Here is a 12,912-nt window from a genome sequence, read left to right on the forward strand (position 1 = left end):
AGGAGACTGATTGACAGTGGTCTACAGCCAATCAGGACGCAGAACACAATGTGATGTAAAAAACCCAAACAAACAAAAAAAAGCATGCAAAATTGCACAAAAAAACTAATAGAAACAGCGAAGCTGCGAAAGGTGAACCGCGTTATAGCGAAGGACTACTGTATTGTAAGACCACATCAAATTCAGATGAATCCCCAAAAGTCCATGTGAAAAGTCCATTGCTAAATTCATGCATTTTTGTTATGACTGTTATAGTGATACTTTTTCTTAGGGGTGTATGTATGTGGCAATCAGCACTAATGAGTTCACCTATCTTATTTTGAAAGTATCCAACGTCCTAAATTCAGTACTAGTTTCTCACTGTAACACCAATGTGTAAAGTAACACTGTACAGAGCTTCCTGCATGGCCTCTCACAATAACCATGGCACTGTTAGCACAGGTCGAAAAAGTGGGTCAGCCTCTCTGGCCCATTTCTCAACCGGTTTAGGGTCTACCTGCAAGGCAGAAATGTCTTTGTCCCAAATGTGAAACTCTGACAAAGTTACATCTGGGATCCCTCTGGGATCAATCCCTGGCCCCTTTTTATTCCAGCTGTACTGTCATGTCATCAATGACACTCAGGCATTACACATTGCTCCCAAACATAGACTTGTGTCCTCTCCAATTCAAGTCCTAATGCTGAGCATGATGGATAATTTCTACAAGAGCTATTTATTTTAGTTCCCAAAGCTGAGCTACAGAATGCAAAAGACATAGTTTAGCTATTTATGAATAAATTATTTTCCATTTGAGGAAAAGAGTTACATACAACTTGGTATTGCAACCAGTGGGTAACTGACCAACTTTCTGTGTTACAGGGTAAAGACTAACATTGCCTTGAACCATCACGCAAACATTCTTTATTTTTCTACTACACTGGGCCTTGATGCAGACTCTCAGTTTGTCATTTAAGCCAACTTTACTCTGATTGGCTACCCCTTAGAAATATGTTTAAAAAGCATGCAGTTAAAGCTTATGTTCTCACAGCAAAACTTATGAATTTGAGAGGACAATACTAAGGGCATCAATTACATCATGACGACTCAAAAGTAGAATAAAATGATCTAAAATAGAGTTTTAAAGCATGCATTTATGGACTACTTTCATATAAGCTAAAACATCATTATTTGAAACATGTTTAATACAAACAACCAGCAATGTAACATATATTGATGACAGAAAAAAGAAAATTTAAATAAAAATATATAGGAAAAGTATCATATTAATTCTAAAATAGACCCATGTTAAATTACTCTGGATATCCATGTCTAGACTGAATTTAATAAATGAATAATGACTGATGAAGAAATGACTAATGAAGGGTATGTATGTCGTACCTTTTCTGTGGAACACAGCATTGAGGAAGTCTTGAGCCTGTCTCTCCAGTCGGCTGATCCGAGACTGCTCCTGTTTGAAGTCTTCACACTCCGACAGCACGTGGCTGCCTCCACCGTTCTCCACGCTGTGCTCCTACACAGACAAACACGCAGAGACCAACGAGTGAGTAAAGGTTTGGTGTGAAAGAAACTAATACCCTCACACTACCACCACATTATGCCACTAGCATTTTTTCATTATGATTGTTTAAACATGTCCAGCTCTCAATGTCGACAATTCTCCGACAGTTCTGTGTCAACAGAAGATGGGTTGCACAGCGGGGACAAGCAGACTTCTCCATACGTTGGCCTTTTTTATTTATCTTGGCAAGCATAGTATGCATTTATATTGCATTTTCCTAGTCTTATTGACTACTGAAAATATTGCAGGGCAAGCCATACACACACACACACACACACACACACACACACGTTTTTATTAAGATGACAATAACATAACACTACAGGGAGAAGTGGTGGCAGGACACGTCTTCACTTCCCCACTCACTCACTCACTACTACTACTAATGGCTCAGCCGCTGTGGAGTAAAATTAGGATTTAAAAATTCAGTGGTTGCCGGGTGATTGCATCAAAGTTTTCTTATTTGACAAATGACTGCAAGTGGTTGAGCGTGTGGTAGCTTTAAATGCTGGGTGACCAAGGCAATCGAAACAACAAACAACCGTGGTTGACTTGGGAGTGACTGTCGTCACTCTCAGATTACAACATGTTTGCAAATAATTTTGCTCTAATTTAAGAGTGGCTATGTTACTGTGTGGCTGTTAAATCACCATCATGTAGCATCTACATCGCACTGAGTATTTCTTCTTCAGTCACCTTTCTCACTCACTGTGTGTTAATAGACCTCTCTCCCTTGAATCATACTTGTTATTAGTCTCTGTCTCTCTTCCACAGCATGTCTTCATCCTGTCTTCCTTCTCTCACCCCAACCGGTCCCAGCAGATGGCCCCGCCCCTCCCTCAGCCTGGTTCTGCTGGAGGTTTCTTCCTATTAAAAGGGAGTTTTTCCTTCCCACTCTTGCCAAAGTGCTTGCTCATAGGGGGTCGTATGATTGTTGGGTTTTTGTCTTTATGTATTATTGTAGGGTCTACCTTACAATATAAAGCACCTTGAGGTGACTGTTGCTTCAGAATTTATCAGTTAATTGGTGTATTCTCACAAACAGATCACATGTGCTTGACCCCATTTAGTTGTAACTGAGAGCAAACTAATTTCTAATCTTGCATGTGATCTACAAACACTGTTTTCCCCAGTCTGACTGAAGGGAGGCTCTCTTTAATCCAAACCACTAACTTTTCCAGGATATCGAGGCCTTTAGATCCTTACAGTACAATAGAGAGGAAATTTGAGTGCATGTATGCGTCTGTGTGCATGAGTGGTAGGAAACAAAGGAACTTAGATGAGAAAAGCTTTCTCCAGTCTCTGTTCTCTTTATTTTAACCCCTCAGCTCTCTTTCTGCTGGTGGTTTGCATGGCTTCAGATCAATGAATCGATGGTTCCCGCCCACTGAAGCTCCTCTGGCATCTTGCAAACAAGCAGAGGGTAATAATGGCGAGACAGGGAGAGCACTTGAAACCCTAACATATTAATAAAAACCTGTATTTGAGCGTAGAAGACGAATGTAATTGAGGTGCCATGGTTTGCATTATGTGAGCGGCTAACAGTTATTGAGTATTTAGAAAATATGGTGGAAAAAATAAACCTTCTGGAAACCCTGCAAGGTTTTGTGTAATTGATTTTACTCCGATAACTGCTTCAGTTTTTTTATTCATATCTTATCTGTGATTATGCTATTACATGCACAAGTGAGCTCTGGCAACGCAGCTACTGTTAGCTACTGCTACATGGCTTCATGCGCAGAGAAAGGCAGAGGCCAATGGGGGCTCGGAGATGGTAGTGAGTGGTGGAAAAATGGGGATGTTTTTAGCAGACAGATGGTCGACCCTGGGGGTCGGACCAGGGTCAAGTTGAAAAACAAGCAACAATGTATGTCTGACAGAAGGACGCCCCCTCCTAACTTCCTTCCCTTCCTTGTTTATTCTCACATACCTTTCTTTCATACATGTGTCCACATATACATTAGGTCAACATCCCAAAAAGTACTTACCCTGAGCTAAATAGGAAGAAAAAAAAAAAATAAAACGAACAAAAACAAATGAAAAGACAAAAAGTCTGCTAATGAACACTGTGACAGGCATTAAAGCTATAAGATGATTTCTTATAAATTATTGTGCATATTTTAGGCTTCAGTGTCCCTCCCCCAATCAACTGCCCTCATAGAAATGCATTCAAAAGCATATGATAATATTGATATGTTAATTAACACAACATATGTGACTCATCTCTTATTACAGCCTCCAGACTAACAAGTCGTTTCTACTTTCTTCTGATATCTAAAAAAGAATTTTTCTTTTCATCCACATCACCCCCTACGGTGTTTATAATGGCGACTGTGGTGATAAGAGAGCGGAGGCCACATGCAACAAGGGAGCCCATTTGGAATCATCCAGAGACTGTTGAGGGCCCCGTAGCATCCTTGCTCTTTTTGTTCCTCATTTTTAAGTGCAGCGGAGGGCGGTAACAATGAATGGCCGCAAAACACGAAGGCCTTCTGCACAGCAGAATGAGCAGAAGCACGATGAACACATGCTTGCATTTGTCCAATAAACTCATTATTATTCTGTTCAGGATGCTTTTTGTTGGGCTAAGAAACTGTGAGGGTGTACCAGCATCTAGGCTACTGTGGGAGACCAACTAATTTACAATCATGTCAGCATCCTCCTCCTCCTTCCACACACACACACTCACTCACTCACCTCCAAATCATTATGTCACAGTCCTTTTATAGGCTAAATTGGGGTCAAGACCACGGATGGTTAAACAACACAAATAACAAGTAGTGCACCAGGAGGAGGAGAGAGACAAAGATGTGGTATTTTTCAATAGAAAACTTAAAACTGGCAGTGAACTAAAATAGAGAACACGTGGACAAAGAAAATGAGCTGCTTCATGAAAGTAACATAAGTGCTGTATCAGGCAGAGAGCAGTATTCACCTCTGTTAGCGACAATGTTAGCGAGGAAATAGCTAATTGAAACGCACATCATGTTTTATTTTTTTTAAATTTGTACAACACTGCAGTGAAACATTCCCCTTCTCCACACTCACAGCACGCATTCAGTGGAACATGTTGTTATACATTATTCAAGGCCTTTACATCTTATTTGTAAGCCTTAGATAATAAAAGTGTGTTCTAATACACATCTTATATTGAGGGCCGTTTAAAAATGTAAACGTTTTTTTCCTTTGGACAAAAGCTGCAATTATTAAGTTGGGTGCAGGGATGGTGGTGTGGTTTGCCTCACAGCAAGAAGACCCTGGGTTGAAACCCAGTGAGTTGGGGTTCTCTACAGGTACTCTGGCTTCCTCCCACAGTCCGAAGAAATGCATGGGGTTAGGTTACTTGGTGACCTAACCCCCATGTGTAAATGTAGCCGTCTAGCTCTATAACACCTGTCCAGGATGTATCCTGCCTCTCACACTATGACTGCTGGGATAGTCTCCAGCATCCCTTTGACTCTTAACTGGATATGTGGAAGAGAAAGGGTGGGTATTAAGTTATCTATTTGTATCTTGCTCTCCTAACTAATAATTAATGTGGTTAATTCCCAGTAACCACATCTATGAAAACAAATAAAAACTTAAAAAAAATGTTTTCCTTTGCACTCAAAGTATGAAATAAATAAACCCAGCTATGCCACAGCACAATTACACAGTTACACATTATAAAATGTAGCCCCCACCCATCACCCCCCATATTCTGTAGTCTGCTTATTCTTTGAAACAAATTGTTCAATCGAGTGTGCTGCTAAAAAGCTAACATTAGTTTATTCAGGTGAAAACAAAACCTAATGTAACTCCATATTATATAAAAAAAAACCCTGCTCCATTTACATCAGGCACCTTCGTGTTGTGAGGTAAAAGTGATACCATCCAGCAGCTTCTGAAGAGTTGTGAAATCACAGCCATGTAATTAGAATGAGAGGGTCTTATCTAAAAGGGAGACTGAACTGCACCTACCTTGACTTTCTCACGTCTTAAGCAGCAGAAGAGACAGTTTTCATCAAAGGACCAGTCAGACACCTCCTCTGGCTCGCAGTCTGCATGACAGAAAGTATGCAATTAATGACTAACTCAAACTCCCATAATGCTCAGGATCTCATAAGTTGACTGATGTGCTACCCGGGAGCAGAATCTGTTAGTGTAACAGTAGAAACAAAGAGCAAAACAACGTGGTGAAGGTTTAATGTGTGTTTTACTTGATTTGCGAGGCGCTACTACAATTATTCAGTTTGAATATCCAGGTGCAGATCATTAGCGAGGTGTATATGAATCGAGGGAGAAATCCAGACTGATAAGCCGAGAGAGACTGACAGCTCAGGGACCACCACCCAGATCAACAACAGCAATAAAGTGATTCACTTTTAATTACAGTGACTGACTAAATTCCAGCGATTCAGTCCACAAGCATGCCGTGTAAAAATGAACCACACCTGTGACTGACAGATAAGCTCAATCAGGTATCAGGCACATTATTGCCTTAAACCTCCAAAAGCAGCGTGGACGTCTTTGTGCATATATCTGGGTCAGTTTGAGAGATTCACGCCCTGAAGCCGTCTTCACAAAGAATGTCCAATTTCCAAAACTGATTTCTCTTAAATGTGTTTTTCTGGATGACAAAGTTCACTGGTGTCTCCCTGTAGTTTTATGAGCTTCCAATCATTAAGCCAAAAATCCTGACAGACTCTCTGCCTCTGCAGGTGTTTTACTCTGCTCTAAATTCACATTTCAAAAGAGAATGTAACTGATCAAATACACACGAGCATTGTGGGCAATTAAGAGAACCACAAAATCACATTTAAAGCAAATCTGAGCAGCTAAAGATATATTTCTACACTTGTATAGAAATATAATGCATTTCTCTACTATAAATGCAAATGTGTCAGCACAAAAATTTATGTTTACAGAAAATTCTGGTTGCAAAAATGGCGACGTGTGTAAACACTCTTATATTTATACAGAACAAATTAGCTGCATGTTACTATTACTTTTCACTTAACATTTATAATTAATTATTTGCTGTTGGAGGCTTGACTAGTTTTACTTTTTGTTGTTGTTGTTTTGTTGTTCTGTGCACAGAATGGGCAGATATTACTGGGTGTGTGGTTCTGATCTCATCTCAGGCTGATGGAGAGGTGGAAGCTGAAATCAAAATATCAAGTTTTGTAATTTTAAACATGTATGACATAAACCATAAAAGCTCCATATAATCCAATTAAAAACAACAACAACCTCTGATCAGTGGTTTCTCATATCAATAATAATCCTGTGATTGTCCTCTTATGATTAAATGATGATTGATTTAGATGATGTCAGCAGCAGAAATACATTTTTACCAACATAGCACCTTCTGAGCTGAGGACACTGGCTACAGCTGAGCTGTTGCCATGGTATTACACCTCCATTTAAAACAATATATATATATAGGAGGGAAAAGGAGGGACGAGTCAGCTCCACAGAGAGACAGAACAATATCAGAACATCCTGTGAACATGAAGTGTGTGCCAATTCAAAACTTCCCATCTCCAAAATGACACCTTTTCAGCAACTAAGCAAACACGCTGAATCTCAGGTGAAAGTGCTTCACAAAGTGTTACGCTGTGAGAATTTATTCCTTAAACTGTGAAAATCTGATAAATGTAAGGTGTATGATGTTCATTTTAACATCACACAGGGATGCCTGCAGTTCTGCTGTGATATATCTGTAGCACAAACTGCTTTGCTTTAATGCATTTGTTTCCATATGTATAGGAATGCCCTCGGTCTCATCAAACAACTCGATATTTCTTGTTCTTGATTCATTTGGGGTTTTTTCTTCTCGCGTCACTATTACCCAGTCATTTCAAGACATAAAGCAGTAAAATCTCTGTTTTTATGTAATTTCCTTTATTGTGCAGTATTGTCCTTAAAGAAAGAAAAAAACCTTCATCTTTTGCAATTTTAGAAAAATAGCAGGATTGAACCACCTGATTTATTTAGGTCCAAATGAAGAGCAACATTTAAAAACAAAAACAAATCAAAAAACAGTAGAATATTAAAAAAATATGTTGATGCTCATCTTTACTGCTGCATTTAACACATACAGAAATGTAAATATATACAGTCCACTCTGACATAATAAAGAAACCATTTGTACATGACCTGAAGCCATGTTCAGCAATTCTACCCTGTCCCGTCTTGTTACTGTGATGACCCCTCCCCACTCTGTTTGTTCGTGTTTCTGTGTGGGAGGAGGGCAGAGTAGCAGAGGTGGGTCCATAGGGGAGCCACACCTGGCACCGCTCCAGTGACTGCTTTATCAGAGGGCCGGGTTTGCACAATCCATCTCTCTTCTCCATTTGTTGGGTTTATGGCTTGCATGCATTTCCACTCATCCTTGCACTCTTTACACTGCTGATACAGATAATCTACATTTTATTCACAGTAAGGTCAATTTGATTAAAGGAATCGTATTTATTTCAATTTCCTTCTTTGTGTCGACTGTGAGCTGGCATACGTGCTGGGAATAGATGTTTCTGCAACAAGCTAATATCGGCAACTGTGTCCATCCATGCCTTTAACTTTCTATCTTTTTTTTTCTTTTTCCTTGTTTGCCATTTATGAGCATGAAAAGAATAATAAAAGAAAGAAAGGAAAATCTTTATATTTATATGGATATTTACAGGATACCTTTGTTCTGAACAAGGAATTTAATAATCCCAAACATGAAAAACAATAATATTTGAGCTATAAATGTGAATATATTATTAACTTGTATTTTTTTCACATTTATAGTTTGACAATAACTGAAAAACAAAGCAGGGCAAAACAGAGCACACGAGGGCAGGCGGGCAATGGCAAGTGACAAGCAGATGACATTCCAGGAGTTTTTGTTTGTTTCTTTGTGCCATACCATGACCTTCCATTACTTTGTAAGATTAGAAAATCAATAATCCAATTTGTTTGAGTTGTATAATCCCTTACAGTGAACATCAAGTCTGCAATCAGTTTTGTAAAAGCTATATTATTTGTTTTGAGGCGACGCAAAGCACTCCCTTTGCACTTGATGCCTCGGTGTAATCGATTACAAAGAAGGTTTAAAAATGGATTTTCACGCTGCGCTGTACTGAACAAGACAACAGGCTGCCAAAAATGAAATATCTGAAGATGAAAATATAACCAATAGGATTTGGAGTTAAAGAGTAACTAAATCCCAACCGCTGCTTTTCTGTCCCCTCTGGCTAACAGTTTAATCTGCTTCACCTCGCGATCACACCCTACAGCAGAGTAAGACACACAAGTAAGATCCGGTCAGGAGGAACACCAGCATGCTTCTTTAAGAAGAACCTGTTCAAATCCTATAAATAGGGTCTGCTAGTTTTCCCCTTTTTTAAAGTGTGTGTGCAGATATGTGCCTGAAATCTCCAGCTTCCCATCATTTTCCTGCGAGACGTGCAGACGATTCAGTTACTACTCTCTCGTTTTCTTTGTGCATCTCTGTCTCCGGGACGGGAATGAATAAGGTCAAAGGTGAGCTGTGCTTGAACCCCATGGTTGTGCCACTTACAGTATCCCTGGGAATGCGCCAATTAAGCTCCAGTCCCACAGCTAGCTTAACCCCCACCCCACCCTAACAGTATTCAAGGTATTTGTGAGTGTGTGCAAGTAGTAAACACAAAGGCGATACTGGCACAGTTTAGAGGAAGCTTTCAGTGTGTGTGTGTGTGTGTGTGTGTGTGTGTGTGTGTGTGTGTGTGTGTGTGTGTGTGGGGCCCTGCTCAGCTCTCGGCTTGTTTACATGCACACAATCAGCTCAGCATACCTGAGCCTGAGCAGCCTGCTTTCGTAAACGTGACAACTGAGAAAATGCAGGTTTCTTTGAGATTAAGAGATACACGGTTTCCAAGCTACCGCAGATGTGATTTCTCTGTAATGTACATCTATGCTGTTTAACGTGAGCTTGTATATCTTTGCATATCTTAGTGTATGCCCCTCAGCACCCTGCATAATTATGTTTATATGTTTGGTTTTGTGGACAAGATTACAGCGAACCACTGACCAAAAAACAGGAAAAAAACATGGAAGCTACCGGCAACTATTGCAATCATCAGACTTCAGCTTCACTTGCTCTGAATCACGTAGCAGCGCCTTCTTTCTTAAACAGACCTTTAACATTTCTGACATTTTGATCGCAGACTGAGAAAGTTTTCTGCGCCCACAGGACTCAAATCAGTAAATATATAACTCTAAATTGAGAGCTGGCTGACTTCAGCTTTAAACAGAAAGTCTGGGAAACACAAAGGAGGGTGAGGGCCCTTTGAGGGAAAAGAATTCATGAGACAGCATTTTGTTTGGGTTTTTTTTCCTCTTCAAGTCACAAAGATTAACTTTTGCTAGGCGTTTGTGTTTTTACGTGAGGGAGGCTTCACTGCTGCCTCATGTGCCACCTTTACTTGGGAGACAATGTATATATGTGTGTATGTCTGCGCACGAGTGTAACGCATGATTGAAAATGACATGCCCGAAATATTCCAAAAATGCTCTAAGTTGGTGGGGGATGGGTCACATGACACCAGAACGCCATGTTGACCTTGTTTTTTCTGAGAGTGCATGTGAGAGAGTGAGCCGGGCAGCCTTCCTTCGCTTTAGTCACGTGATATTTATGAGAACATGTAACAATTGGGTTTTGCTGATGTAAAAACTAATTTTGTAATTCCTATAAGTACTGTGAGTGTTGTGCATGGGGGAAGAGGCACAGATGATAGAATACCTGAATGCAAACACACCACCTGTGTTTATGGCATCCTGAGTTTCAGAATGTGAATGAAAGCAGTCATCACACAGACAATGCTGTGCAACCACAAATATACTTCATAAATTTACATATGCACTGGGGTTCACCAGTTTGGATGACAGACTGGGGAACCAGCATATGATTGAGCGCTGGAAAATGTGTACACTGTGATTGTTTAACGCTTCTTCCACTAAAGCAGGGGTGTCAAACTCCAGGCCTCGAGGGCCGGTGGCCTGCAGGTTTTAGATATCACCCTGGGTCAACAGACCTGAATCAAATGATTAGTTCATTACCAGGCCTCTGGAGAACTTCAAGACATGTTGAGGAGGTAATTTAGCCATTTAAATCAGCTGTGATGGATCAAGGACACATCTAAAGGCTGCAGGACACCGGCCCTCGAGGCCTGGAGTTCAACACCTGTACACTCAAGGCAGGTCTGAAGGAAAAAGGTGGTCAAACCTAGTGCTAGTAAAGCATACCTAATAAAATGGCATCTAATTCTTTGTGGCATAGATTCGACAAGGTGCCGGAAAGATTCCTCAGATGTTTTGGTCCACCTTGACTTGACAGCATGACACAGATCTGCAGATCTATTGGTTGCTCATCCGTGATGTAAATATCCAATATTACCAGATCCCAAAGGGGCTCTACTGTAGTTCTGATCATTCAAGTAACTGGTTTTAGATTATGTGAGCTATGTGACATGGTGCTTTATTATTATAAGCAGACATCAGGACATAAAGGGACAGACATGGTGAGAAATACATGTAGACTGTGGCCTTTAAATGATGCTCAGCTGGTAGTAATACATGTGAATAAAAAAATCAACATACATAAGAGATAAAGACAATGGCTCTGCTGTAACTTGGGCTATATTTATATGCAAAGTGATCACTCAGGGAAAAAGCAACAGAAGATGCTGCGCTGCTCTCTGGAACTCTCTGAGGCCTTGCTAATCACTCACCAAATAAGCACAGCAAAGAGGGAGGGCTGTTCTTGTGTCTGTAGTTTTTCTACTCTCCTTTTTTTTGATGGATTCATTTGGGAAAAAGAGATTGTGCCGAAGGGATATAAACAATAGCTAAATCTTCTAACAAAATTTGAAGAGGCGAATATTTGAATATTCTACAACTAAAAGCATCTAAGATGACAGAAGAAAAATCTCATAAAGGTTCAAGTAAAGGTCAAAAGACCTGGCATGTTGGATTTTATGAAAAAGAGGAATGACTGCATACACCATAATATTATTTTTATATTTTAATACAGATGTGCAGATCCACATTCAAGTCAGCATGAAGACACATCTGCAGGGTGGTGCTGATCTGTGACATCAGCTGTGTGATTCAGACCGAGCCCTGTTTCTGCTGCTCGTGCTCTCACCGTGAATGCAGTCGTAGCAGATGCATTTAAGTCACTATTTTTTTGCACTGTATTTAGCCGTTTACCAGCTCTTCTAGCATCAGACCATTAGAGAGCAGTGAGAGCCTCATTACCAGAGAAACCATCAAGCTCAGCTGGTCCAGGCTGCCAGTTTTTGTCCTTCTCCAGCTCTGTTTAGTGACATCTGGCCTGTATAAATTAAAGGCTATTGTATGAATTAATCATATTGTTTTGTATTCTAAATGCTTTCTGCAGCAGCGTCACTTCTGTAGGCAATAAATGTTTTAAAGTCAGATCAATGGGGAGATGCTGTGTCGCTCATTGTCATGTCAGTATATATTTATTGAAGGTCCACAGTGTCTCTCACGCTGAATAACACTAAGCTAAATTGAGAGCTGAGCTCCTGCTGTATGTACATGTCTATTGTTTTTTTTAAAAACAGAAATATATAAAAGCTCTCCAGAGCACAAGATGAAAATGACTTTAGTCCTTCCAAACAACATTGTCACTGATAAAAAAGATTTATTTTATTTTTCTCTCAATAAATATCCATTTTGTTGTTTTGTTTATTTCATTTTATTAAAGTTCCCATTTTTTCCCCTCACAGTTTCATCACGTGTGTGTTACTTGGTACGTCAGCTGCCAAAGACTCGGTAGGACAGACTGCCATTTGCGTTGCTAACTATGGTCGGTGCGTTTGTATACAGTTGTATTTGCAAATGCTGATTTGTTTGGTTTGCATGTTTACCTTGGAAAAGGGTGATGTCTTTGACTAGTCCCGGCCCAAACAAGCCTTCCAAGATGCTTTCAAAGCCTGTGAAAGACAGACAAGATGTGACGTTAATGCCAGCTGACACAGTTCCCATCGAAACAACTAATGGCAGCGACCAAAAATACAGCTGCGTGGAATAAAACAATCGTTCTTTTAAGGAGGAAATGTGATGACAACGTGCTTTTCTCCTGGGATAGATTTCTGCTGATGCACAAAAGAAAGAAAAAGCGATATAATAATAAATGTGGGAAAAAAAACTATTTAAATGAAAATGTAAAGATTTAGCAATATATTATTTTATGTGTGCACACAAATATGAAAATATATTTGTATACGCACACACACAGAATGATGTTAGAGCACAAAAACAAAGGCCTTTCGGTCACACAAAGAGTTAAATATCTACAAAGATAAGGCTCAGTGAGCAC

General features: G+C 39.9%; 1 protein-coding gene across 1 annotated transcript in view; it reads right to left on the reverse strand.

The window, feature by feature from the left end:
• The window catches only part of lcor (ligand dependent nuclear receptor corepressor), a 77,692-nt gene that overhangs the window by 22,772 nt on the left and 42,008 nt on the right, over nucleotides 1-12,912 (reverse strand). The window contains exons 2-4 of the mRNA XM_026171941.2: nucleotides 12,461-12,526; nucleotides 5,520-5,599; nucleotides 1,379-1,511 (exon numbers count right to left, since the gene is read on the reverse strand). Of these exons, the coding sequence (XP_026027726.1) occupies nucleotides 1,379-1,511; nucleotides 5,520-5,599; nucleotides 12,461-12,526 (279 nt within the window). The remainder of the gene's footprint in view (nucleotides 1-1,378; nucleotides 1,512-5,519; nucleotides 5,600-12,460; nucleotides 12,527-12,912) is intronic.

Source organism: Astatotilapia calliptera, chromosome 6, assembly GCF_964374335.1.
Source record: "Astatotilapia calliptera chromosome 6, fAstCal68.1, whole genome shotgun sequence".
Lineage (NCBI taxonomy): Eukaryota > Metazoa > Chordata > Actinopteri > Cichliformes > Cichlidae > Astatotilapia > Astatotilapia calliptera.